Below are 27,945 nucleotides of genomic sequence, written 5' to 3'. Positions count from 1 at the left end.
TCTGCCAAGGGGAGACTCAGCCAGGCTGCAGCAGGACTGTGTCCTTCCCACACTGCTCTGCCTTCTCTCTCCTCCTTTAAGAGGGGCCTGAGTAGGGAGGAGAGTGCTCAGCAAAGGTGGGGTCACCCTGTCCTGGGGCACAATTACCCCCGAATTCCTCCCCAGCAACGGCAAGAGGACCCAGCTCCCCACCCTATCCTGGTGCATGTGCAGGTGGGGAGATGGGGTCCCACCCGCTCCAAACCAGGCTGAATCCCGTTGGCTTCCAGGTGGCCGAGCCGCCAGCCAAGGAGGATGCTGAGAGCTGCAGGACCCTTCTGCTCTTCCCGGAAGGAACCCGCAGCCTCCCACCAGGCACGAGCATTTGGAGGCCGAGGAGGAGGAGAGCTGTGGGGGCTCTCCGTGCCCACAGCACTCGCTGCCATCCCCCTGTCCCCACCGTGGGGGATGCAGCTCCTTCCCACTGCCTTTCCCGTCCCCTGCCAGCTGATGGCCTGTCCTGTGGCCAGCGGGACGGAGCTGCCTCCAATGCATGTTTTATGCCAGCAGTGTGACCAAGTCCAGCCTGGCATTGGAGATCTTCAGCTGGCCACAAGCATCCCCTCCACTGCTCCAGCTCCTGCCACCCACTTGGGGATGGAGGATGTGGGGACAGGGAGGATGGAAATGGCTACAAATGCTCTCCTGCACCTCGAACAGTTTGGAGATGTCCCTACCGCAATCTGGGGGGCTGATCTCCACCTTGCTCTGGGGTCTCCCTGGCCCAGAGCCATACCAGGCTCTCCAGGCCCCAACGCTCTGGCAGTGCCAACAAGAGCGAGGCAGAGCCGGCTCTGCTGGCGCCGCGGATCCTGGGCAGCCGGACTTGTCACCCACGGCACAAAAGCAATTAAAAGTTGCACACAGAGGCCACAGTGAAGAATGAGGGCACGCAGCCGTGTCACCACCGCGCGTTCACGCCTGTCACACCAGCCCAGCCGGTCCCGGGGATGCAGCCGGCACAGGGATGCTGGGGAGGCGCTGGTCCGGCAGGGCCCGGGCCTGGGAAGCAGTCAGGAGCAGGGAAAAGGAGGCCTTGGACAGGCAGAGCTTCCTCTCCCACCATCCTCTCCCTCAGCCGCGGCTCGGTGCTCCCAGCACATCAGGCCAGTGACCGGCAGAGCATCCGCAGTGACCGTCACAGCGTCCCCCTGGAAAACCCCGTGGAGCGGAGCGGGACGCGGAGCAGCCGGGCAGGGAATGCACACCCCTGTCCCGCCGGGCCGCACACGCGGGGGTGTCCACGGGGGGAGCTCAGTCCCTGCAGCGGCACAGCCCATTGTATAACATGGCCGGGCCGTCAGGACACATCTCATCATCCACACGGCCGCGTTCCCGCGGGAGCCGCCGGCTCCAGCTGCCAGGACACATTAGGCAGCTCTGCCCGCCCTGCCGAGCCGGGCTTGGGGTGGGCAGGGACAGAGCGGGGTGTGGGGGGGAAGAGGGCAGGGGGAAGGGCTCAGCTCACACGGAACCCCCTGTTTGCTCCCCGTGGAGCATCACCCGCATCCAGCCCAGAATCAACATGGAATCCTGGAATCATTTAGGCTGGAAAAGACCTGTAAGATCATCAAGATCTGAGCAGTCCCCTGAGGAGAGGGTGTGTTGGGGGTGGAGTGGGATGCATCCCTAGGGATGCCCATCCCCATGACCCCACTGCCTGCCCCCAGCTTCACTGCTACAAAATACTCCCAGACGGGACACACCCACACTAAAAACCCTAAAACACACCCCCAAAAAAAACAACCGACCCCCCCTCAAGGATCCATCCATGGGAAGTGAGACCCCAAAACCCTTTTCCTGCTGGTGCATAATGGGGCAGCACTGGGGAAAACCCACCACAACAAAACCTGTGAAAATAATGGATTTGGGGTTTCCTTCAGAGAGCAAATAATAACAAAATCAAGTCATTTCAAGGATCCAGGAGTAAACAAGAAACACCACAAAAGCAAACACCGTGGTCTGCATGAGGGTAAACAAACAATCCCATGTTAAACAGAGCCAGAGGAAAGGCCAAGTTTGTTTGGGAATGGAGAATTAGGTTGGAAAAAATGTTTTTAAAATTGTTCCCTATAGTTTCACCTGATCTCACAGCTCTGACTCCAAAGGCAAAGTCAAAATATTTGATTTAAAAAATGTCAAAGTGAGACATTTTTATATTTTTAAAAATCCATTCTTTTGGCCCCAAACCCAGAATGAATGAATAGTTCAGGCTGGTCCAAAACTGCATATTTTTGTCGAGCGCAGCATTAATCGGACACGTTTCAGCCCACTCTGGTAGAAACAAAGGGGCCGCGGTGGAGCTGCTTCCAAGTTTGGCGCTGGAAAAGGGAGCCGGACACAGGACACCGGCCAGGACACCGGCCACGGCCCTCGGCAGGGAGGTGGGTGGGGACACGGTGAAGAGGGAAATGTTAATATACGTGACCTATAGGGCAAAAACATTCCTTTAAAAACCTTCCCTGGTGGGGAAGGGATCCTTTCGCAGATGGAGGGTGAGAGCCAAACACCCCCAGATCTCCCACTGCGGCTGCCCCAGCACTTCCCAGCTCTGGAGTGATGCTGGAGCATTCCCAGCTGCCTGGTCCTGCTGGGGAGAGTGGCAGGATGAATCCCACATGTCTGAAGAGCCTCTTGCTCCCGCCGGAATCCCACCTGCAGCACACGATGCTGGAGTCCAGAGGGACCGGGGCTTCACAGCCGAGATGCCCGCCCTGGCTGGGACCACCCCATCCCCAGCGGGAACGGCCCCGGTGCAGTCAGGATGGTCCAAAGCATCCAGCTGCAAGCCGTGGGTCTCCAGCTTCCCTTGCTCCGCAGGTTTCGCTCTCCCTGGGCTCGCAGGACCCCTCCACGCCCCAGCAGGATGGCGAGGACACGGCCAGTGCCACCTCCCGCCCGTCCCGCCGGGGGCACGGGGCCTCCCCCGGCTCCGGCCGCCTCCGCGCATCGCTGCACTCCCTGAAAGGGCCTTTCTCTCCCATTCAGGGCAGGATTCTCCCGGTCATCCCTCCCGCAGCCGGGCGTGCCCCGCGGAGAGCATCTCGGGGCAGCGCAGGGCTGAGACCCATCGCCGCTGCTCGGGAGCCTTTTGGGCTCCTGATGAACCTTTTCGGCTCCCGCCGAGCCCCCCGGCCCAGCCCAGGCTTACCTTCCCCGTTTATTAGGAGCTAATTACCCCTCTATTGGTTTGGGGAAGGATAGCGGGATTTCTGGAGGCTCAGCCTTCATTAACTCTTTTCCCCCGGGCCGGGACAATTTCCGGGTGACCCGCGGGGCCGCAGACACTGGGGCTTTGTTCGGCTGCGCGGCTGCCGGGATATCGCCGGGATATCGCCGGGATATCGCCGGGATATCGCCTTACGCGCCACGCTCCGGCCCCTCTCCAGCGTCCAAGAGCAGCAAAGCCCAGCAGGCACCGGGATTATTGTTGGAAGTCCAGGGAGGGCGAGGAGAGGTGTCAGGCTCTGGCAGGGCTGTGGTGAGAGGTTCATGGGAGGGACCTCACGGGGCGGAGGTGGGAGGGCCACCCCCCTGGCGACCCAGCAATGTGCCTCTGCCTGCCCAGAGCTGCCTTCTCCCGCCGGGATGAAGCTCGGCCATTCCCATCCATCCCCTGGGAAACCTCTTCCCCTCGAGGTGCCCCCCAGCCTGGCCTGTTCCCCAGCCTGGCCTGTTAAGCCCATAATTAATGGCCGATCCTGATTTACATTAAACAGTGGGAAGCCACAGTTCATCCTGCATCCTCCTCACGAGCTGCTCTCTCATTTACAGCCAGTCCAAAGTCATGGATGCCGGGATGGATGTTGCCATCCTTCCAATTTCCTGCAGCACTGGGGGGGACTGGGCACTGGCACATCTACAGCTGCTGGAACACCAGGGGTTCCCATAGGGGACAGTGGTCGTGGGAGCCCAACACTCCTTCAGCTCCAAGGGCCATTTTTCCAACGGCTGGGGCTGGGGTGGCAGGAAAGCTCCTGGAGCTTTCCTCTCATTGATGCAAAGGGAAATAATCCTACAGGCAGCTGCCTCTGTGATCCCAGCTGCCGTTTTACCCACCCGTTCATCTCTCCAGATGTTCCCTGTACCCCCCCACCTCCATCTGCCCCAGGAGAAGCCCACTCCAGCTGGGACACGTCCCGGGCACCTGGAGAAGCCCTTGGCCTCCTGTTGCCGGCCAGGTCTGGCACCCCATGGCACCCTATTCCCTGACCCATGCCTCAGGAAGGATCCCACCCAGCTCCCAGCAGGATTCAGGGCTTTTTCCCAGCCACCAGACACCAGCTGGGCCAGAACCCACCTGAGCTCCCCCTGCCCTGGGTAGAGGAGAGAGAAGCCCCCCCAGGCCCTGCCCTTTGGAGTCACAGGCTCGCTTTTCCTCCTGGCTCAGCTTCCTTACAAAGAGCTCAGAGTCACAGCAAGAGCCAATTTCGAGCAGGAACCTGGCTCTGGGCTCACTCGGGAGGATTACACCAGGCTGCAGGAATTAGGGGGGGAGCTCGGCTGAAACCGAAGCCTCGCTTGGCCCTTCCCAGCCAGGGCAGCTCCAAGGCTGGAGGTGATCCCTGGGATGGGGGCAGGAGCTGCAGGAGACCCAGAAGGATCGCCCCAATGCACAGCTTTGTCCCAGCTGTGCCCAAATCCCATCCCTGCACTCCCATCCATGGCCCTGGGGACATGGAATGGGCAGGAAGGCTCAAGCACATTCCTCCATGGGATAGGATGAAGTGATGGGTGCCCGGATTACATCATCCCCAGGACATGTCCACCCTGCAGTCACAGTGTCCTCATTACCCTGTGCTCCCAGGGACAGGGGAGAGGCACAGAGCAACCAAAGAAATGAGGTAACCCCCCAGTGGGATTCTGAGCTGGCTCAAAGGCAGGAGAAACCCCTGTCAGTGTCCCAGGACTGCTGAGAGCCAGGACACCCCAATCCCAGTGGGTTGCAGGCTGGTTCAGAGGCAGGACCCCCCCAAGCTCGGCTCCTGGGGTGGCCCCTGCACCAATATTTCCCATTTTCCTCTCACCGAGAAGGAAAATCTCTGTTTTTCCTTCAGACCCTATTCCAGCAGCCAGGGGACCCTCTCCAAGGGTTGTGTTTCAGGAACATTAAAACCTTGCACATAATTAACTGATGTTTGCTGTAGAGCTGTACTTGTGTTCATTCCTTCTTAACGAACAAAAAACCTACTGGATTTATCCTGAAGGTCCCTGTTTTGCTGGGAGAAAGCTTCCTCCTCATCCCTCCATGGCTTCCCAGCATGCTCCCAAGGATCCCTTGACTTTCCCAGCCCTGCAACCTCTCCAGTCCAGCCCTTTCCTCGTGGTTATCCCAGCAGGATACCCAAGGAGGTTGTTCACGGGCTGTGTGTGTCCCAGCTGGCTGACCAGGGAAGAGCCTTTTCAGGATGCTGGAAGCCCTGCCAGGGGAACAAGGCTGCATCCATCCCCCTGGCTCTGGGCCTGCCTGCGGAGGAAAAACCTTGGCAGCACGTGAGTCCTTTCTCCGAGCACTTGAGCTCCGCCGGGTCGAGCTCCCGGGAACTGCGGGGCCTTTGTGCGACGGGGCTTGGCCCGGCTCTGCTCCGCCTCGGGCACAGATGGCTGCCCTGGCACAGGGACGGGGCTGGCGGCGGCACAGGAACACAGGGAGAGCGCTGGAGCCCGACCCTCTTCTGTGACAGCACCAGCCATGCTCTCTTCCTCCTCTTCCTCCTCCTCCTCCTCCTCCTTCCATCCCTTCCAGCGCCCAGCGCAGAGAGAGACCACCATCCGCATTCCCACCCCATCCCATCCCATCCCCATCCCATCCCCATCCCCGTGACAAACAGCCCCCCGGTGCATTCCCGTTATTGCTCTCATTACGGAGCCCGTGGGACTCGTTGCATTCCACGACAGCCTAATGGATCTTCCAGGCTCCTCTCCCTGGAAACCAGGTGCAGGCGAGCGGGTGGATGTGGCAGAAAACCTGGCTGTGGGAAAAGCCCAGCGCCTCGACCAGGGGAACCTGTTAGTTATTTTGGATATACTGTAGGGAAAACAAGGATAAACTTCCCAATCCTGGCTGCCGCAGCTGGCCCAGCCAAGGTGATTTGAAGGAATTGCTGTTATTCAGCCCCTTACAGGCTGGGGGGTTCAGATGCTCCCCTCGGAGCAGAAATGCCGGAGGAGGAGGCTGAGTGGGCTGGGAAGGGTGGCTGGGTCTGGGAATGAGCTGCAGTGATGGGGGAATGGGGTGTGATATCGGAAAGGGAACTTGGGGTACGTTGCCCTGCTCACCCTCAGCCCAGCCGAGATCCAGGGAATCACAGTCAAGGCTGAGAGGAGAAGGGGCTGGAGGCACTGGTGCTCCAGCTCTATCCCTGCTGCCTCCCAGGGCTGGTTCATCCCATGGACGGGCAGCAGCAACCACTGCTCAGGGCAGGGAGGGAAGCTCCAGGGATGGCAATACCTCGGCAGTGCTGGGAATAGGAGGGCAAGGGTGGGTGGAACTCCAGAGCACCCTGCCAGCACCAGTGCCCCCAGCACGGCCCCGGCACATGGAGCCAATGATCCGGGAACCCTGGGGGTGCCTCTGCCCTGTGCTCCCCACACTAGGGCTCATCCTGAGCCCCACAGCGGCCCTGGGTGGCCTTGATGTCTCAGCTCCAGTCGAGCCTGGTCTCAAAGCAGAGCTGGGAGTGCTGTGGATCTGTCATTCCCTGCCACCTCCAAGGTGCTTTGAGTTTCCCATCACTTAACCAGGTCATAAAGGTGCTTCCCATATGAGCTCCCCTTCCATGTGGGTGCCACCCTGGCCATGGCATGTGGCAGTAGCACCACTCCCAGCATCCCACCCCCTCAAAACGCTCCAGCTCTGCTGACCTGGCAGCCGCCCCACTCCCGAGTGGGATCTGGCCAAGGGTGAGTTAATAAACTCGACAGAAAGCTCCTTTATGTGAAATAATTAAAATAACTCCTCCATTCCTGATGGACATCCAAAACCATCAGCAGCTCTGCAGCTTTAATGAACTTTCCAGATCTGGAGGCTCCAGAGTAAGATCCTGCCGATCCCTCCCTGCCATCCGGCCCTCAGGAGCGGAGCCACCGCGTGTCCTCAGCTCCCGTGTCCCCATGGGCACAGGCACTGCGGCTGGACATCCCCTCCCACCACGGCCACAAGTCAGGGTGCTCCCAAGCAAATCCTTCCCAGTCCAGGGGCTTCCACAGCACCTTGCACCAGGGTGGGATCATGGCGAGTGCAGAGGCTCCCAAAACTCCGTGTTTTGGGATGATGCAGCTCTGGTGCACCCCTGCCCTATGGAACCCCCCCTGCAGCAGCCTCAGGACACACGTGGAGCACCAGGAGCGATCCTGTGGGTCTGGCAGGGTCCACAGCCCTGAGTCCATGCTGATCCCACCGGGAGCAGCCCCAGAGCAGGGGGGACCTGCCGCGTTCCTGCTCCTCAGCCGGGTGTGGGCTCCAGGAACCTGTTAAAGCACTTTTCCCTCCTCTGGCAGGTCCCGGCACGTTTGGCACTTACAGTTCTCCCTTCGGGCATCAGGGACCAGTGAAGCTGTTTAAAATTAAAAGTGTTATTTCATTCCCACTGGGATCAAAGCACGCAGAGAGGGAGGATTTTCAAACCAGCAAACCACATTTGAGCACTGCTGGTGCACCCAGGGCCCCCCCACCCCGACCCCCATCCTGGCAGTCCCTGCTCGCTCCAGCAGACTCTTGGCATGATCCCAGTGGCTCTGGTTGTGCCCAAGAACCAGCCCCTTGAGCCCAGGGTTTGTGTCCAAGGGGAGCTGGTGGCCTCAGAGGAGCCTCTGTCTCCTCAGGGACAGAGTCATGGAATCAAGAGTCATTTGGGCTAGAAAAGACCTTTAAGATCACTGAGTCCAACCATATCCATTGAGTACCCAACCGTATCCATCCACATCCAATCCTAAAACCATTGAGTCCATCCAACCCTGAGTCCATGCTGCAAATATTGGACAAAAAACTCCAAACTTTGCTGCTGACCAAACCAAACCCAAGAGATCCCTCCAGGACATGCCAGTGAGGATCTGCACCAGCCAACTCTTCCCAGTTCTCTTCAGCCCAGGCTGTGGCTGTTCAAAACACAACCTGGGGCAGGAAAAAAGCACACAGGAGAGAGCCAAGATTCCATAGGAAAAAAACCCTTTTATTTAACAATATATCAGGTTCCATCACGGCTCCATGGAGTTCAGCTGCCACAGAGCTGGTTACCGATGCCGATGATATGCTACTGGGAGGGAGAGCTGGGAGAAGGTGAAAGGAATCAAACCAAGGAACATGACACGAAGAAAGAAAATCTGCGGTGCCAGGGAGCGCGGCCGAGGGGATCCCGGCACCACCAGAGCCCCACCGGGAGCCCAGGAGGATCAACCAGTGCGGGGATGCCGAGGCCTGATCCGGGATGTGCCCCTGCCCGGGAGCAGCCGCTCCCTGAGGAGGTGCTGGCACAGAGGGGCCTCGCTCCCTCCGTGCCCGGGATCCCAAACCACTCCCGCATGACCAAAGCCCCATCCCGTGTGCCCCACACAGGCACCGGCTGCATCCGGGCTCCAAGTCCACGTCCACCTCTCGGCTAACGGCAGCGGAGGATGGACAAGGGAACCCGGCAGCCCGGATGCTCCGGCGGGGCCGTGGCACAGGGCTGGGCGGCAGCAGCCCCGCGGCTGGTTGATCGTGGGGACAGTCCCCCCTCGGGACACGGGACGGATGTGACGCTGTGGGATGTGGACGTGGTCACAGCTCTGAAATGTGGGAGCGTGGTGTGGATGTGCTGGTGTGAGGCACTGCTGGGATGCAGGGAGGGATGTCCATCCCTGCTCCAGTGCCTCTGGATCCTCCAAGGACCCCTCTGTCAATATAATGCAGATTCCCAGTCCGGCTCCTGTGAGCCACTGGGAGGACTGGGAGCTCCCAGCTGCCTTCTGGCTGCCCACAGGGAGGTGGCCGTGCCCACCAGAGCCACCTCTGGTGTCACTGGCATGCCTGGCACTTCCCTGTGGGCAGGGACCCAAGGTGGGCATGGCTGAGGAGGAACAACCTCACCCGGGCACCAAGCAGAGACGAGGCTACGGTGTGCTGGCAGTTGGCAGATGGAAAATAGCGACAGCTGGGAAAGGAATCTGCACCAGGAGCAGCTCCACAGGCCTGGAAAAGCAGAGCAGGATCTCAGGATGTTGCACTGAGTTCTGCATCCCCAGGTTGGGGGTTTTTTGGTTAAAGATAAATAAGGAGATAAATTTGATGCTCCTTTAGGTCACCGCATGTCATCGAATCTCTGCCCGTGCCCAGGTCAGGGCTCAAAGCTCTGCCCGGAATCAGGGCAGCCAGAAACTCACCGGGAATGAGCCAGGTCTGACCTGGAATCAATGGAATAGAATCCCAGACTCCCAGTCTCCCTCTCTGCTTGGAGCCCATCCACTCCTGCATTATATTGAGGGCACAGCCCCCCAGTGCTGCCCCCCAGCAGCCCCCACACCAGCACAGCCCGTGGGCTCCAGCGCTGAGCACTATGACAATGTTTTACACCCGTTCTCGTGGTTAAAATTTCTTTTTTTTTCTTTTTTTTTTTTTTTTTTAAGTTCTCATTTTGTTTTTCTAAGAAAAAGCAACCAGAAAATAATTCGGAGTTTATACAAAACATCTTTACATTATTTCTTCCAAAAAAGACTAGTATTTACACAAACAAAACGGGGAGGAAACAAAAAAAAAATAATTAAGAGAAAAAAGAAAAAAAAAAAAAAAGAAAAAAATCAACCAAACTTCAATAATTTCCATGAAAAGAACCCGAGGGACACACTCCGATCCAGGACCCAGCAGCCTGAGGTGCTCGACAAAAACCAAGAGTTCTGATTTCACCCTTTCTTCACATATTTACAAGGTTTTCCAGCTGTTCCCAGCAGGAGCTGGACTGATGGGGACGTCAGCTGGGGATGGCGACTGTGGGAAGCCACCAGCACTGTCAGATCACTTTTGGTACAACCCGTGGCCAGATTCCGTCCCATCGTCTGCAAAACCAAACCAAAACTACATTGTCCCTCTCCTGCCCCTCCACTCCGGCCGCTGCTCCCAAGGGATTCCACTGTCACTGTCACCGCCCAGCCAGGGCTCTGCCACTTTGGGAACCACAGGTCGAGGTCTGGCAGACGGGAGAAGGAAAGGGGGATTTTTTTAAGACACAATTTTCTGGGATTTCCAAGAACAGATCCCATTCCCAACAGGGAATGAATGGAGTGTCCTGGTGGGGATGGTTCCCGGGCCAGGGTGGGCAGCACTGGCACGGATGCCATGGAAAAGTGAGGGACGGAAGGTGCTACATGGGGAAAAGCAGTGGTGGGACAGGGGGAACAGGGAGAGGGGCAGGGCTGGGAGGAGCACCCACTGCAGCTCATCCCTCCCTAGGGAAGCAGCTGGTTCGGGGCCCTGGAAACCAAATCACCTCGGGATGCTGAGGGCAGGAGGAGAGCTGGGACACCCTGCTCCGCTCCAGCCCGAATTCCTGCCTTAGAACACCACAAACCCAACAACGTGACACCCCAGGATGCTCCCATCCCACTGGGGGCCAAACCCCAGCGCAGCACCCGAGCCACCAGAACCCCCAAGTCATCAGACACCCCGAGTCATCGGGACCCCTGTCCCTGCTCTGCCCCCCCACCCCTGCCCACTCCTCGTCAAGGCACTTTAGCAGAGCAGCTCCCTCGCTCTTTGGGCACTTCCTAACGTGGGATTCAGGGCCCTGGGGACAGGCGGGAACAGCCCAGGCGGAGCAGCCCTGCTGGCCCCACTCCTGCTCCCTGAGCAAAAGCAGCTACTGCTGGAAGGAAAAGAAAGTGAGGAAGGGGGGACAGTCAGAGGACAGGTGGGTGACAGGGCACAGCCAGCTCCACCATGCCCACTGGCATCGGCCACAGCACCAGCAGGTCCTCCCAGGAGGAGGAAGCAGGGAATGATCCCACCAGAAAAGCTCAACCCTGTCCAGTGTTAGGCAGGAGATGGGCAAGGCAAGGGTGGGGGAGCACAGGCTGTGGGACCCGGAGGAGGTGGCAGGACAAGGATGCTCCTGTGCCAGGAGCAGAGTGGGGGGACAGGCATGGTAGAGGCTGGTCCCCAAAGCAGGTCTCACCAAGGGGCATGGAAAAGCCTTTGGCTCAGCTCCCAGCCAAGCCAAGCCTGATACTCCAGCCTCCTGGGGGGCTTCCAGCCCCAAGCGCCAGCCTCCTCCTGATACCTCCGGCACAAGCTGTGGGTCGGGAACGTTTCTTTTCCAGTTTTCCTTTCCAAGGACAACCTCCCACAGCATGCCTGGCTTGGGGGTTCTGCAGCTACCCCCTTCCACCCCCTACTTTGCTTCCAGCAGGCTCAGCTCCAGCCCAATGGAAACCCAAAGGCTTTTCTCCACAGTGGGATGCTCCGGAGGGGTCGGGAAGAGCTGCCAGGCCACAGCTGCTCCGCACGGGGCAGGAGGAGCCCCAGCCCCTCACGCACTGAATGCTTCAGACAGGGTGTAGATAGAATATTTTTTTTTTTCTTTCTTTCTTTTTATAAAGAGACTAAAACAAGAGTCAACAGCTACGAACACAAAGGTTTCCAGGGGCAGCGGCGGGAGCGGGACGTGCCCCGGGGCCGGGGGGACGGCGTGCTGGAAGGAGGCGATGGCGTGTGCCCGACGGCGGCGGGCCAGAGTCCCGCCCGGAATTCACAAAAATAAAAATGTTACAAAAAAATTAAAATAATTATAATAATAATAATAGTAGTAGTAGTAAATCGGGTTTGCCAGCTTCCTCCCTGCACAGTTGTCTGCATCTTGGCACCGTGGCAAAGCTTCCTCCTCCTCCTCCTCATCCCCCCGCGGCCGCTTGCTGCTCCTCGGACACGGCCCCAGCGTCGCTCCAGGCTCCCGGCACAGGGGCACTTCAGCAAGGACGGAGGGAAAATCCCAGAACGAAAAGGAGAGGTGGAGTCTCCGGGTTTACCAGCGGTGTCCCGAGCACTGAAAGGCACGGCGCCCGCCCCCACGGCCGGCCACAGTCTGGAGAAGAAGAGGAGGAGGCTGAAGGCTCACCCTCGAGTCTCGGGATTACAAAAGCTGAGAACTACAAAACTAAATACAAAGGGGAGAATCAGCACGTGAGCGTGAGCCATCCGCTCCCCGGCGCAGCCCCGGTGCTGCCCCGCCGTGCCGGGGGGGTCGTTTCGCTTCCTCCCTCCGGCGCCAGCCCGGGGCGGGCGGCCCCCGCGCCCGGCGCTCCCGCACTCCTGCATCGGCCGTTCCCAGGCTGTTCCTCACACCTTGTAGTAAATGTTGGCTGGGCTCTGCGGGGGCATCTCCTGCACGATGTAGACGGGGTGCCCGTAGTCCCCGCTCACCTTCTCGTAGTGCGGGCAGTAGTTGTTCTCTGTAGTCCGTAAGGGGATGATGATGTCGCTGGGCTCCGAGCCCGCGTTCCCGCTGCATTTCGGGCTGGCCAAGGTGCTGAGGGACAAGGCTGCGGCTCGCTGCTGCGTGTGCTTCCGGTGCCGCTTGCGGATCTTGATCAGGAGCACGACGAGGAAGATGATGATGAGGATGAAGATGACGCAGCCGGCGCCGATGGCCGCGAACACGGCCACCTTGGAGCTCAGGAAGCCGTCACTGGGACCTTGGGTCTCCTGGCCATCCTGGTTGACAGAGCCTGAAAGGCAAAGGGAGGGGGGATTCAGACCCTGCCAGGCAGCCAATTCCGTGCTCTGTCCGTGTGTGGAGCACATACGTGGAGCAGGCGGACGAGTCGTCCATCGGACCCCTCTCTGCCCCCCAAACATAGCACAACATCCGTGCTCCCAGAGAGGGGAGCAGCCCCCTCACCACCTTCCCACCCCAGTCAGACCGACACATCCCTGGGAAGGACTGGGCAGGGCAGGAAGGACCCTGAGTATCTGCAGGGAGGGGAATCATGTGTCCTCTCCCTCACTCCCCATCACTGCTCCCCCTTTCCATCTCCCAGCCTATGGAGCAGAGCATTGCTCGTGTCCAGGTGACCATCAACCTGCACCCTGGGAGCCCTTGCTCTCCAAAACCAACCTGGCTGTCCTGGTGAAAGTGGGCCCTGACACCCAGAGCCCCCCAATATCCGATTACTGACCCCCGGGCCAGGGCAGCCACAGCTCCCAAGGGGGGTGTGCTCAGCAGCTGATCCAGGTGGGAAGCAAAAAACAACTCTTCCCTGCTCTGTCTGATTTCATTTTGCTCTCAGCGGAGTCAGGAACTCAGGAAACCATCTTCAAAGGGCTATCACATGGGCTCGGCTCACAAACCCAAGGACCTCGCCTCCTCAAGCACTCTCAGACGTACAGTGATGAACAGATGGGCAGTGAGGAGGAGGAGGAGGAAGAAGAGTGCTGAAACAGCACTTCCCTGCAAAGCTCCTGCCAGGAGCTGGGAAAACAAACCCAAGCTGCTCCACACCACAGTCAGGTTGTGCCAGGCCTGAGGGTCCCTGGGCTGGGGCAGGAGTTGCTGTGAGCAGCAGGGATGGCAGAGATGGGCACAATGCTCATGGGAAACCCATCCAGATCCTTGATCCAGAGAGCCTGGTATCCCTGGGATCCATGCAACAAGGCCAGCATCCTCCAGCTGTAAGACAGAGCCCCATCCCTCCGCAGGGGTCCCTGGGAAACCCACCCGGCTTGCCGGGCTCCTCCACCGCCGGGATCTTGCTGCGTGGGCTCTGCGTGACCATCTTCACCGTGTCGTCCGACTCCTTGCTCGGCCGACTCGTCGTCAGCTGCTCTGGGATCACCGCGTTCGGATCTGGGAGAGGGGAGGGGAGGGATGGATGAGAAACCTCAATTCAACCTGAATGGCAGCAGCTTGTTCTGGCCCTAAAGAACAACTGCCCCTAAATCCCAGCTGCTCCCACGGGGCACAGGAGTGATGGGAGATGCTGAGAGCAACCGAGCAAGGCTGAGCTGCTCCAGGGCTTGTGGGAAGCAGGTCCCCACCCTAATTCCCTGGTTTTCTCTTTTCGGAGCTCCTGTGCGTGGGCTGGGGCAGGTTTCTTGCTCGGGCAGGGGGAGGAAGGGAAGGGCAGGCAGGAGGCCAAGGTTGCAGCACAGCTTTGCCTGTTTATTATAAATATTGGCCCCAACGTGCAAACACAATAATGAGAAGCAGAATCGGGAGCTGTGCATCCAAGTCGGGGTCGAAACGAGCCCGGGGCATGGCTGGGGCTGGGAGGCAGCTCAGCATGGGGAGCAGGAGCTCCAGGAGAAGAGCCCGTGGTGATACCACTGGTGTCCCACTGCCACCAGTGACAGCTGAGAGCTGCCAAGCCCAATCCCTGACCCCTGCCCAGCTCCAACCCCTCCTCGGATACCCGGGAAGTCACGAGGGCACTGCCTGTGCCAGCCCCCCCCAAGGCACTCGCACGGCTCATGGGTCCCATGCCAAGTTTGCTTCCCACTGGGACACGGACCACGAGGTGACCGGGAACAATCACTCCCTTTGAATCCCAGTGCTCTGCACATGTGTGATATTGGCAAGAGAAAAAAGGGAGGAGAAAAGATCCTAAAAATGGAATTCTGCTGAACTAACCCGGGCTCCCGGGAGCAGCTGGTGTGGCCTCAGCTTCCCTGGAATCCTGAACCACCCCCAGAGCAGCACAGGGACCCCAGCTGAGGGGCAGCAGGAGACCCCAGGGCACAGTAGGACTCACCCTGCCCCACTTTCATGACAATCTTCATGGAGCGCGTCTGGCAGACCCCTCCTTCCCGGTTCTCCAGGCCATCCAGCGTCCCGTTGGAAGTGGCTGCAAGAAAAGAGAGGGAATGTTATACGAGGTTCCTGGGAGAACAGGTGGGCAGGCACCCACTGTCCCCTGGCACCACTGCGCAGGTCCAATTCTCCATGGGCACCACCAGGCAGGTCCCCACTGTCTCCTGGCACTGCCAGGCAGGTCCCTGCTGTCCCCAGTCAGGTCCCCACTGTCCCCTGGCACTGCCAGGTCCCAGCTCTCCCTCAGCACCTCCCACCTGAGCCCACATTACAGCCACATTTTCACAACCCAGTCTGGAGCCCACTGAATTCCCAGCTCCTGCCCCTTCAAAGTTGCCTGCAGCAGTGAGGACGTGATCCCTCCAGCTTCCCCTCACTGCCACATCCACACAAGTGAGCCATTCTCCCTGCCTGCACCCTCCTCCCCCTTTAATTCCTGGATAATTTCCTTTGCTCCTGGTGCAGAATGGGAACACTTGCATATGCACAGTTTAAATTATACATCTCTAATTACACCCTGTGCCTCGGTGAAGAATGTAAACTCAGAGCCCCAGTGGGCTCCAGGGGCTCTAATTGCAGGGCAGAAGTCACTTAAATTCACATTAACTTTTCGCTGTAGCCGGCACAGATTTTGAAGCCTTTGGATCCTGTGGGAGCGCAGGGAACCGCACAGCTCCTGCTGCCATCCCGCAGGGAACAGCCCCACCCTCCAGCCCTCTCCCCACAGTGGGGACGGCTCAGGGCAGGGGGGACAGGAGAGATCAAAAACCCAAACCAGGCGATTGCAGAATTAAGCACCTAAAGGGTCAGATTCTGCTGACCACACTCAAAAATCTGGTTTTTGACCCCAAAAGGGCCCTGGACACGGACGCTGTGCCAGGCGTGGAGCGGCGCTGGCACACAGCCAGCCCTGCCCAGGGATCACAATGGTTCCCAAACTGACACCTCCATCCATCGTGGCATCCCAGTGCTCCACCAAATCCAAGCACAGGGATTTATTCACCCAGGGAAGCAACGAAAGCCAGGCAGAGCTCAGCAACAGCGTCGGGAATGTGATGCGACGGAGAATCACGGAGCTACGGGGATAGTTTTCCAGACACAAGGCAGGACTTGGCCGGCACGGCGCAGCCAACACCTACCCGAGCCTCAACGCCAAAGCTCAGCCCTGGGGTTTCAGGTTCCCCACGCAGCCCAATTCCTGCCTCCATCCTGCAAAAGGGGGGGTGTGGGAGGGCAGGTGTCCAGTGGAAATTTGGGATGAATCCATTGGACCCTGCTGGGTGTCAGTGAGGGGATAGGAAGAGGCTGGAGTACAGAGCAAGGTCATCCTTCTGCACTCCCCTTCCCACAACAGGACCCTTGGGTGCCTCCATGAGCCTCCACGCTGGGTTACTCCGGAAAGCACATCCAGATCCCGCTGGGAAGCAGTTCCAAGTCCATCAGCTCTTTCCAAACACCTCTGTGCAATCCAGGTTCCCGCCTGAAGCACCAGCAAATGTTTCACTGATCACAAAGTCCTTGGGTCGAGTTCTCTCCTCTCCCACGGCCCCCGGGAAGGAGCTGTGCATCCAGGCAGCTGGGATCTGCTGGCGGGTGATCCGACGGGAGCACAGTCAGCACAAATCCCCACACAAACGCCTGGGAATGCGGAGGAATGCCCCCAACAGCCTGCTCAGGCTCTTCGGAATCCAACTAGGAGGGGCCTGAGTTCAGACTCCCCATAAAAACATCTCAGGGAGAGAACTCCAGCAGAGAGTACAGCAGCTCAGTTCTCCCAGGCCAGAGGCACTGGTTCGGGGGTGAAATAAGTGGATACATCCCAGCCCACGGCACTGAAGCTGCTCCATGAACAGCTTCCCACCTTCCAAGCTCCATGCCACAGGTTGCTCCATGTCAAAGAGGTTCATCCATTCGGGGAGAATGGGGTAGTCTGTAAAAACCAGGCTCTGCGAGGCCTCGTGAGTCTTGTTTATAAATAATTACCTAACTATATCAAAATGAGGTACAGACAAATCGTGGCTCAAGTGTGGAAGCCAGGAGATCCCACAAAGGCAGCAGTGACAGGAGACAGCAGTTCCTCCAAATAACTACAGAGACGCTGTGTCTGGATACAACAAAAACATTAAAGGTCCAAAGAGGACAGAGGGAGCAGCTGGAGTCACAGGGACGGAAGCTGGAGCCACAGGGATGGCAGCTGGAGCCACAGGGATGGACAAAGGGACACAGCTGAGCATCTTCCTTCCCACCCCACACACAGGACTTGGGCACGAAGGTTCTTCTTGTTCTGCTCGTGTTAATGATGAGGGAGAAAGTAGCTTTGAGAGGGAACTAAGCAGTTGCTTGAGGTAATGTAAAAGGGAGCAGCTAGAAGGGCAAAACACTTGTAAAACCCACAGTGATGGTCTTGGAATGGCCTCTGGAAACAAGGACACATGCTGCCACGCTCCGTATAAATCCACAATGGGGCAGAGCAAAGCTGGATGCTCCACACAGCTGGTTGGGCTTCCAAAAGTCAAAATTCCAAAATCCATCCCAATGGTGAAGAGTCCAATGGTTGGTGGGTTTGATTTGAACACGTAGGACAGAGGGATGTGCTGAGTAGCAGGTCCAGCAGGGCAGGGGTTCTGGTTGGGGGTCCCCAAGGACCCAGAGGTGAAGGTTCCTCCAGCGTGGTTCCCTGTGAAGTTCAGCCGTGGAGAGCTGGTCCTCCCACTCTGTTTCCTGCTCTCTCAGTGGAAGAAGCTCGAGCAGAAGGCTCCAAGATCAGGTCAGCCCAGGTCCAGTGAAGACATGGGATCCAGGAGGCAGTTGATGGATTCCCGGAGCGCCTGTGCCACTCACTCCAGGTGAGCAGTGGTGACACCCCAGTCCTCAGCTGCCGATGGAATCCAGAGTCAGCAAACCCACAGGAACACGGGAGGAAAAGGTTAAATCCACAGGCACAGCAGCAGCTGTGGGAGAGCCCTGAGCTGGAGAGAGGAGCTGCAGGGAGGCAGCAGGAGGCAGAGCTGTGACACCACGGAGGGACCAGGCAGGGAGTCGGGAATACCCAGGCAATAGGAAATGGCAGGTCTCAAACAACACTGTCACCTCCACTCACCACAGGAGCGAGGCTCGATCCAGCTCCAGTGACAGCTCCAGTGACAACGAGTGTACAGGAGCATTTTCCGGCCCTGTTCCACTCTGGAGGGATTCACAGGTTGGCTGGGAGAGCAAAAAGAACCTCTGGCCAGGTGACTTCCACTGAGAGCAAGGCCTCTCCCAGCCCCCAGAGCCATTAGATGCCTTTCCCTAATGGAGCATTAAGCCCCTCTGGTGAGTGATGAGGATTTACCAGTGATACCATTCACCATGTAATTGCTTGTCAATTTAGAGATGCTCAGCCACCATGGAAGCACAGACAGGACCTCCAATCCTGGTATTCCTCACACCAAGTCCAGCCTCATGACACACACCAGGAGCCAGGATAGATGACTGAGAGCCCCCACAACCTCTTGGCCCCATCTCCAAGCAGGCGATGGCATGTGCTCTCGCATCTCACTGCCTCCCCACACCAGCACTCAGTGTCACCAAAGCTTTTCTTCTTCCCCTCAAAATATTTCAAAGGAGAACTCGGGTTTTGGCAGATGAGAGATGCTGGAAGTAATATCTGGCAGGAGATGAAGGCAAGGGTCTCTTAAATGGTCAGCCTTGGACAGAGCAAGATGTTTGGTTTCTCTCCTGGATTCCCTCTAGCAGGGCTGCGTTATGATTTGGGCCCCAAAGCACAATTAATGTGCTGAGACTGTAGCGAATCCAAGTCTCTTTCCTTTTATTGCTCTTAATCACTCTTCCATCTGTGCACCACAGCCCTGCTCCAGACCCAGCCAGGCACGGCGTGGCCACAGCCCGGACGCCTCCCCCAAGCCCCCCTCATCCCCAGACCTGCACAAGGTTCGTGTTTCCATCACTTTAGGTGAGGTGACTGCATCCCACCGGCACCCACCGGTGCCCCGCAGCCTGACCCCAATCCCAACAGAGCCGAGGGACCAATCCTGGCAAGGGGCAGCTGGTGCAGAGCAGCCTTGGCTCAGCCAGGACACTCATGCCAGGCTGAAAGCCCCCCCTAGCACAGGTGAAGACCCTATGGGTCACCCTGGAGATGTGTCTCACACATCTCCAGTGTGCTCCAACACCGCCACAGATCCTTGCAGGAATCCACAAACACTCTACTTAAAATAAAAATCCATCTCCTGCCACCTCCCCTCTCCTCCAGGTCCTTCAAGTTGTTTTATGTCCCTTGGTGCTGACACAGAGGTGCTGCACTGGCGCCCAATCCATCACGGGCACCGAGCTCCCTCCTCCCCCATCCCAGCCAGGGCTGGCACCCCAGGGGACATGGAGCCACTTCCAGGTCACCGAGCAGAGGCACCCGCCTGCTCCGCTGCACACAAACTGCCCGGGGCCTCCAGAGAGCACGGCTTGGTTACAGCCCCTTCTCCTCCTCCTCCTCCTCCCTGGCAGCAGGGACATGCAGCCCCCACTCACGGCATCCCGTTATTATTTGTATTAATACCACTATCACTGCTACTTCCTCACTGTCCTGCTGTGGGGAGATGAGCCCCCCATTTCATGCACATCCCCCCACCCCACACACCTCCCCCCACCCTGCACACATCTCCCCAGCCCTTTCCATGAGCTCCAGCGCATTGGCTGGGGTGTTTGCCAGGCCTGGGGCAGGGGCTGTGTGGGGGGAGCCCACCCCACGCTGTCACGCTGCCAGCAGGGCCGGCAGCAGCTTTCCAGCCTTCCAGCCTTCCCAAGGCAGCTGCGCCGGGAAGGGGCCCTCCGGCCCCCGAAACGTGTGTTTGAGCCAGCCCGGCCCTGTCTCGTCCCCGCTCGGCACAGGAGGTGCAAGGCTTGGGTTTCACACACCCTCCTGCCAGCTCCAGAGCTGCTCCAGAGCTGCTCCAGAGCTGCTCCAGCCGTCCGGTCCAGCATGGAAAGAGGAGGTTGCTCCTCCAGTACCGCTGACCCCAGGAGTGCCCCCACTGCTCACTGCCCTGGCATCAGGGGCACTGCCGGGCCCATGCAGCCAGCACCAGTGCCATGGAGCCAACTGGGATCGTTCTATCCCTCCCCACCTCTACTGGGAAGGTGAGGGAGCCCTGCAGTCACTCTGCAGACAGCCAGTGGAGCCCTGGGAATCCCGACATCCCAGTCCGCAATCCTGCTCCAGCAAACACAGTGGGAAAATCCCCAGTTCAAATGCACTGCTGGAAATGGGAATGAAAATCGTCGCAGAGGGTCTGGCAGGGATGGGGTTCACCTCCCCCTGGCCAAGGCCAGCACCCCCAAAATCAAATTAAAAGGTTAAATTATCCCCAATCTTTATAGGGAGTGGAGGGACACACACAGTGCAGGGCTGGCAGTGTCAGCCAGTGACAGGGGAACGAAGAAGGGAGGAGAACACACACCACACCCATCCCCACCTGCTACAGCTCCACTCTCTCAACATGCTTTCCTGGGGCAAAGGGAGAACAACAGCAAACACTTTCACTTAAGTGAAAACCTAATTTCCCATTAAATCAGCTTTCTGGTGGAAAATTATAACCAACCCTAATTAGTATCATAATTAAGAGTCACTGTTATATTGCAGGGAACCTCATCCAGGCCGAAAAGCACATCTTGGCTGCAAGACCACAGCTTGCTGACTCTCTCACAGGCCCTTTAGCAGCAGCACTGCAAGCTGTCCATGTGGATGAGGCGTGGAAGCTTCATCCATTTCTGTCCTGCTCCCTGCCCAGCACAGGGGGAACACGGCACTAAATAAACCCTTTGTCTCCAGGTCTATCCACCCCTTCCACAAAAACTATGTGTTGTTGGAAGAGGAAGATGATTTGTGCAGACTCTGTGGTCGCCCCAAGCAACTGGTTACAGGTCAGGAAGAAAGTGCCACGTAATTCCCCACCTGATGCTCTGCCAGAGTCATTTGTGGGCCCCGCTGGGAGCAGGAGGGGAGGAAAGCGCTTATTGCCTTTTAACAGGGTGTAAATCTCTCCTGTTAGGTAGGAAAACATCTGCAAGATGACTCAGAAATCCCTTGGGAAGGGGATGGGGATGGACAGTGCCATCCTCAATGCCAGCTCCTCCCTACATGGAGCCAACGCTGCCCCCAAGACCACTAAGGACTCCATCCTCGGAGCTCCAGTGGCTCAGAGAAAACTCCAGGTTATCAGGCTGATTCATGTGCAAATGTTCTGGAAGCTCCAGCTGCCTGGAGGAGGTGCCCTGCAGCAGGCAGGGACAGGAGCTCCGGGAGGAAACCCCACTGCAATTAAAGGTAAACTTTGCATAAGCATCAGGAACCTGCTGGAAGTGGGGAGGTGACATGGGTGCAACTCCTGGCCCAGAGATGCAAATAATCCCATGGCTGGGAGAGGAGCCAGCCCAGGCACTGTTTCTGCTGTGGTCGTGCACCCACAGGAGCCCAGCTTGGAGCAGGATCACCCTTGGCTTCCAGTGCTTCACCCCAAAACAGCTGGAGCAGGAGCTCACTGATCCACTGCTCCCAGGGAGCACACATGGCAGGACCCCAGGCTGCTCTCAGCCCTCTGCCCCAGGACAATAGCACGGCACCGAACGGTCTCCAGCAACACCCTGAGCTGCAGGATTTAGACATTTCCAACACATGCCAAATAAGCCCCTGATTATCCAGACAAGGACTTGCCCTCTTGCTGAGTAATGGTGGAGGAAGGGGCCTCTCTGGCCCCCAACTTAGGGAAGATCCCACTGCAGAGGGGGGAGCAGCCGTGCCCCGATCCTGCTGCTCCCCGCAGCCGCCTCTCCGTGAGCTGTGCAACCCCTGCTCTGCGCTGCCAGGGGGGATCGAAGAGCACACTCATTATACAGCAGCAAGAAAACCAGCAGTCCCAGGGCAAAGAGGCTTGGAATGGAGGGTGACACCAATCCACCCTGGAAAGGTGAGATGCCAGAGGTGCCTCACACCGCTAGGCAGCCCTGCCTGCATGGCCGGTCTGGTCCAGAGCTAGACAAACACAGATCCTTAGAAATTAGGCATGGAAAAGGACCCAGCACACACTGTCATGGACCCTTCCACACCAGGTCAGAGCTGTAGTGGTCCCTACAAGCCTCTTCCCCGCACTTTGGCAGCTACGGGAGCAGTAGAGTGCAACGGGGATCCCAGGGGAAAAGGGTTTGGATGAAGAAGTGGTTATTTTAAAAAACATGCCAACGAAGTAGCTGCCTGCACTTATCCATGCACAAATCTCCTGGATGCACCAGTATGCCAGGATTTCTTTCAATTCCTTGTCGAGCTGATGGCTGCTTCTGCCTTGAGAGTCTCTTAATTAAAGTTTAATCCAAAAGGAGCCACGTTATCTCTCTTTCGTGTCATGGAGGAAGCCCTCAGAAGTGACCACTGATGAAGAGCCAGATCCACCAAGGCCTGTGCAGCTGCAGCTCCAGGAGAAGCCCTGGGATCTCCATGTCCTCCTGCTGCAGATGTGCTGGGGGAGCAGGGGCTGCAAGGGGAGGATGAGGAAGGGGAAGAGAGGATGCACCACAAAAACTACAGGGCTGCTTTGCTGTGGGCCCCCCACCACAGTTGCTGAGGGAGCACTTCTGGGGGGACAGGTAGATTCCCAATGTCCCAGGAGTGAGGGCAGAGCAGGATCAGGCAGGTGATGCACGGGGAGATGTCACTTCTTCACTGCCATCACCCCTGCATGTCACTACTGCTTGTCACCTCTGTTTTCAGGAGCACTGAGGAGTTAAACACGTTTTATTTTCTACTAATGGGTCGTGACAGTGTCAAAGAGACACTCTTGGAAATCGTTTCTGGTGGGGAGCAGCATCCCGGGATGCAGGGAGCCCGATTTCCTGGGCAGACACAACCCAGTGGCCATCTCTAAAACCCTTGGCTGTGCCAGGGCTGCGGGCAGGGCCAGGCTGCCCAGCAGCCAGGGAGTTAAGCGGGCACCGGGACCCCCAGCCGGGTGTTTGTGGCAGGCAGGGCCCCCCGGCCCCAGAGCAGATCAAAGCACAGGGAATTTACCTCCCGGCCGGGTGCAGGACACCGGCCCTTTTGGAGGGGGCTTTTCATCCCTATTAGGGCCATGAAAGGCTGAGCCATGAGATCAGCTGCCAGGGGCTGTCCGGGGACAGTGCTGAGCCGAAAAGGTCAGGAGGGAGGAGGAGAAGAGAAAAGAGGCAGAGGCTTAAGGGACAGGGCTCAACAAAATCGCATTTACTGTGGTCACGGTCTTCAGACAAGGCTCCAAGACAAGGAACCGCGTGTTGTCTAAGGGCCATTATTTGGGTTTGACATGTCCAGAGCCCGGCTTTGAAGTCAGGAGTGGGACACGTTAGAGATCCACCGGCTCCCACGCGGCATCTCCCACAGGAGAGGGTCCCACCCACCCTCTGCCATCAGCTCCAGCAGGACAGGGATAGAGAGCAAAGCCCCAAAATCAGATGGATGCCACCAGCCTTTGCTTGGCCCAGGTATGTGACAGGTATGGTTGAGGACTTGGCACGCGTTTGGGGGAAGAATGAGGAAACCAGTTAATTGGGTTTTTATCAGCAGAAGTTCACAGCTCCCATCATGGCATCAAACAGCACTCGGGCTTTCAACTCATCTCCACCAAACAAGTTGTGGGATGGAAGATGAGGAGCACATGAAAGTGGCCACATTCAAATGCAATCAGCAAAGAGCTGGCGGGCTGACAACCCCCCCGGCACAGCCCCCATCCCAAGGAACCAGGGAAGAAATTATCAAATCCCAAGGAAGGAGCTCCAGCGGCCCCGCAGACACACGCTGGCACCAGTAAAGGCTTCCCAAACCAACGGAAGCTGGAGGAGCACAGCCAGAAGGGCAAGTATGGCAACGTGTCCCAAAAAATTCCAAGGAAGGAAGGATGATCCTGGCAGCTGGAGTCCATAGGTGACCCCTCTCTCCACACTGAAAATGCTGACGTAGCGCGGCCCAGGGACGAAGCCGCGTTGCAGCGGCAGCACTGGTTTACAACAAATAATTCTTGCCAGGTTAAGACTAATTGCATCTAAAAACAGAAATGCAAGACAAGGGGTTTAACGCAACCCTCGGTAATACATCCGCTCCCGCCGCATCCCGCTGCCAAAAAGCGTTAGATTGGATTACGGATGTTATTACATCAAAAATGGATTGAAGGGCTTAAAGACTCCCAATAAACAGCAAACGCATTGGATTTATGGGGAAACATCTACCAGGGCCTCGCTTTTTACTTCAGCATTGTCATCAAACAAGGCCTTTGTGCTTTAAAGAGGCTCAGGGGAGAGGTGAGACACTGCAGCCATGCCAGGGGCTTGCCAGAGGGACAAGTGAGAGATCCAGCCTGGAAGAACACCTTGGCACTGCCCACCACATCTGCAAACAGCTGCCTGGAGAGCACCGAAAGGCTGAGCAAGGTTTGTCTGGCGGTCTCCGTCATCCCACACCCCACTGAACACAGAAGGGGCTTCCGGGACCACCAACAACCCCAAAACCAAACAGAGAACAAACTGGGGAACCGTGTCCGAGGATGGAGCAAGTGCAAGGCTGAAGAACACACCACCAGGCACGTCCCTGCCAGAGCACAGAGGCACCAGCACAGCTGGGCACCACCAACACCCCTCACAGACCTGACTGAGCTGAAGATCATGGAATCATGAAATGGTTTGCATTGGAAGGGACCTTAAAGATCATTCTGTTCCATCCTCTGCCATGAGCAGGGACACCTCTCACTAGACCAGGTTGCTTCAAGCCCCATCCAATCTGGCCTTGGACACTTCCGGGATGGGGCATTCCAGAGATGGGCTCAGTGACCTTTAAAAGTTCCTTCCAATCCAAACTATTCTTTGATTCTCTGATTCAGAGCTCTGACATGGCAGGGAGCCACACCGGGAGCTCCTTCTCACACCGCCCTGCTGCCAGGACATGGGGATTAATGGATCTCTATCCAGGCACCTCATTACCAGAGATAGTGAAACTGGAGCAAGTTCAAAGAGGAGCAGCAAACGCAATTAGGAGCCGGAGTGAATTAGGAGGGGAGGTGGAGGGAGCTGAACCTGCAGGGCTGGCTGAGCCCTGGCGGGGCCGGAGCTGCCCACGAGCATCCCGGGAGCGCAGGCACCAGGGAGAGGGAAGGACACTCCAGTGGGACACAGACTGCCAAGGACACAAGGAAAATCACCAGAAATCCACAAAACCAAGATTGAGGAGAAAGGTTGGTATGGCCACACTCTCACACCTGTGGCAGGGGACCTGCAGGCCCAAAGCAGGACCCCCACCCCACCTCTGGACAGTATCTTCCCAGAAGAGTCCTCAGTTTCCCCCTTCCTGTGTCCTTTTGCTCCTGCCAGCCCAAAATGCAATTGGACAGATAATTTTGAAGCACTGGGATACATTCCTCCCTCCCATTTCAGCCATTCACAAGCCACCAGCCTCTCCACCAGCTCTGCAGGGACAGAGGGCGGAGGAATCATGTGCCTGCCTTGATCAGGATGCTGTGAATGATCCAAACCTCACTGCTGGCCAGGGAATAGCAGGAGAACCTGCATCCACACACCAGTCTGCAAGTACAAACCACCCCAGAGTCCCCATGGATGGTCCCAGCAGCCTGCCCATGGCTTTGTGTTTGGCCCAGGAACCACTGAAAAGACTTCCCTTTGGGGAAAAAAGCAAAAATTCCTTCCTGTTGGACCTCACCTTCCTACCTCCCACTCAGCACAGCAGGAGCAACCGCTCAGAGAGCCACCAGCACACACTTCCCTCTGTCTGCCCATGGCACAGGACGGTTTTGTAGGGAGGGGATGGGATGTCAGGGACAGGGAATCCCACCCAGGCACCAAAGGCAGGCAGGGAAGCACCTGGGAGACCAGGGATGGAAGAAATCACAGCCTGTCATGGAGAAGAACACCCAATTCCCAAATTCCCAGCTCCTCTGCCTTCTCAGCACCCCCCACCCTGGGGATGGTGCCTAGATCCTGCTGGAGCCTCACGGTCCCCCTGAGCCTCTGCATCCACCATGGACCTGCAGGCAGGAGATGCCACATCTTGTTCTTTATGGAAAGGCTTAGGAAGAAGCATCACCTTCCCCTGCCCAGCCTCTGGAGCAAAGATGCTTTCAAGGAAAACCTGGAGCTGGTGTGGAGGGGGCCGGTGCGAGGCTCCGGAGAGGACAGGGACAGGGAACGTCGGCTTTCAAAAGCCTTTTCATTGCTAAGCCCAGGGCTGGGGCCGTGTCCCTCCGTGATAAAAGTGTCCCTAAACAAGGCTTGGCATATCCAAAGCGAGGGCGAGGAGCAGCCCTGAATGGGAGGGACCCCAGGAAGCCCCCGGCTCCTGTGGGCAGGTTTTCCAGCAGCACACGTCCTGCTCCCCTCGGCTTCAGTGGCGCTTCCCCGGCTTAGAAATGAAAAGGAAGGAAAAAAACCCTTTGTGTGTCCAGGCAAAGCTTGGGGAGAGGGAGGGGGAAAAAATGGGGGGACAAAAAAAAGACAACACGTGGGTGGTCTGCTTGGGAGACTTTTGACTTTGTTTTTTTGGCTATTTTATTTCTTGGCAGAAAGAACTCCTGGGGCTGCTCAGCAGAGGGTATGGCCAGATCACAGGAGCATCCTCAGCCCACCCAGGGGCCAAAGTTCAGCTGGCAGCTCCTGGCTCCGAGGGGTTTCGCATCAAAGCACGGAGGAGTCAAGAGAAATTAAAGTCAGAAACGGTCCAAGGAAGGGGCAGAGGGCAGTGCTGGCCCCCCGAGGGGAGGGGGGACACCCCACAGGGATGCTCCGAGCACCCCGCTCACTGCTTCCCTAGACAGCCTGAAACTGGGAAATAGAGGATAAATAGGATTTTATATTAAAAAAATGAGCTTAAAAGGCTCAGCCAAACATCCGACAGGACGCACAGGCGGGATTTTGTAAACTGTGCAATGCCGGCTTTACAAAATCCGGGCTGTGCATCCCGTCGGATCCACAGCGAGCCAGAGCCGGAGCCGGTCACCTGCAGTGCCCCAGGTGTGCCAGCAGCGTTGGAGGGGAGCTGGCACCGACCCAAAGCCATGGGGGCCCTTGGGGAGCCACGTTTGGAGTCGGCAACACACTGTCAGCTGCTTGTGAAAACGCCTCCGAAAGCTCCAGGAGGTTGATTTTCACTTGAGTTTTTGTGTGAAATGAAAAATAGCTCCTTAAAATTTGGCTAATTCAGAGGCTGGTAAATCCCTCTGCCCCCACCTTCCTGGACTTGGATGACATATGAGGGATCTCACGTTTCTTCTTCCCAGTGCTTTGCTCCACTTCTGAGCTTGTTTTGGGGAACATATTTGTCTTTGAGGGCTCTTTACAGCCTGAGGGTCCCATGGGATGTAGCTCAGAGGACCCCTTCTTTCAGCCCTCGTTAGTTTGATGACCCTATCAATGCTTGAACTTGACCTCCAAACACAGAGAAGCCACTGACCAAGTGCTTCAAGATGTTTGCCTGACCCAAGGCTGTGATTTTGGCCCCTCTTCGCCCTCTTTGCCCACTGTGAGCAAAGCTTGTGTTGAATCAAGCCTTTCATCAGCTGAGGGACCACAAAGGGCTGAACTTTGGCATCCCAGGGCCATCAGGCTGGTGCCAAATATGGGAAGGAGATGGGAGTCTGCATGGGAGTTGTGCCAGGGTTTTTGGCATCCCAAACCCATCTCTGCGGTGCCCGGGCTGGAATCAGGGCTTCCTGCATCCCTGACGGCTGCAGAGTTGGTGTTCCCTGAGTGACAGGTGATAGATGTCCCCAGGCTGGCACAGGGATGGTGACCATCACTCCAGGAGAGTCCGGCCCGGCAGTGACTCAGCCCATGGTCGCTGCCAGCACCGCGTTGTGCCAAGCCAGCTCAGCGGGTAGTTGTGCCAGGTCCTCCCCGCTGTCACCTCTCCTGTTAGCAACACCTTCCTGTCTGACCATCCAGGAGCCACTCTGGCATCTCCACGGCCATGCAGGGAGCAGAACCACAACTCCCGACCCACTCAGTCACGCGTCAGGAAGCACTAAGAACCATTTCCCACAACGGAACTGAGGGGGGCTCAGGGCTGTCCTGCCAGAGCTGGGCCCAGGGTTGTCCTGCCAGAGCTGGGCCC

The 27,945-nt window shown here is 57.5% G+C and overlaps 1 protein-coding gene across 2 annotated transcripts in view; it reads right to left on the bottom strand.

The window, feature by feature from the left end:
• Positions 1-8,189: 8,189 nt before the first annotated feature.
• EFNB1 (ephrin B1) overlaps positions 8,190-27,945 on the bottom strand; it is a 43,813-nt gene continuing 24,057 nt past the window's right edge. Inside the window, exons 5-8 of one of the 2 annotated variants that reach the window (XM_027663211.1) lie at positions 14,755-14,847; positions 13,722-13,850; positions 12,428-12,732; positions 8,190-12,089 (exon numbers count right to left, since the gene is read on the bottom strand). In XM_027663211.1, the coding sequence (XP_027519012.1) occupies positions 12,030-12,089; positions 12,428-12,732; positions 13,722-13,850; positions 14,755-14,847 (587 nt within the window). In that variant the 3' untranslated portion in view covers positions 8,190-12,029. Of the gene's footprint in view, positions 12,733-13,721; positions 13,851-14,754; positions 14,848-27,945 lie in introns of both variants that reach the window. The other variant, XM_027663210.1, reaches the window with a different exon arrangement.

The sequence above is a fragment of the Corapipo altera genome, unplaced genomic scaffold (genome assembly GCF_003945725.1).
Source record: "Corapipo altera isolate COAL_440 unplaced genomic scaffold, ASM394572v1 107b, whole genome shotgun sequence".
NCBI classification, from domain to species: Eukaryota; Metazoa; Chordata; class Aves; order Passeriformes; family Pipridae; genus Corapipo; species Corapipo altera.
This window is presented reverse-complemented; position numbering and strand designations above follow the sequence as displayed.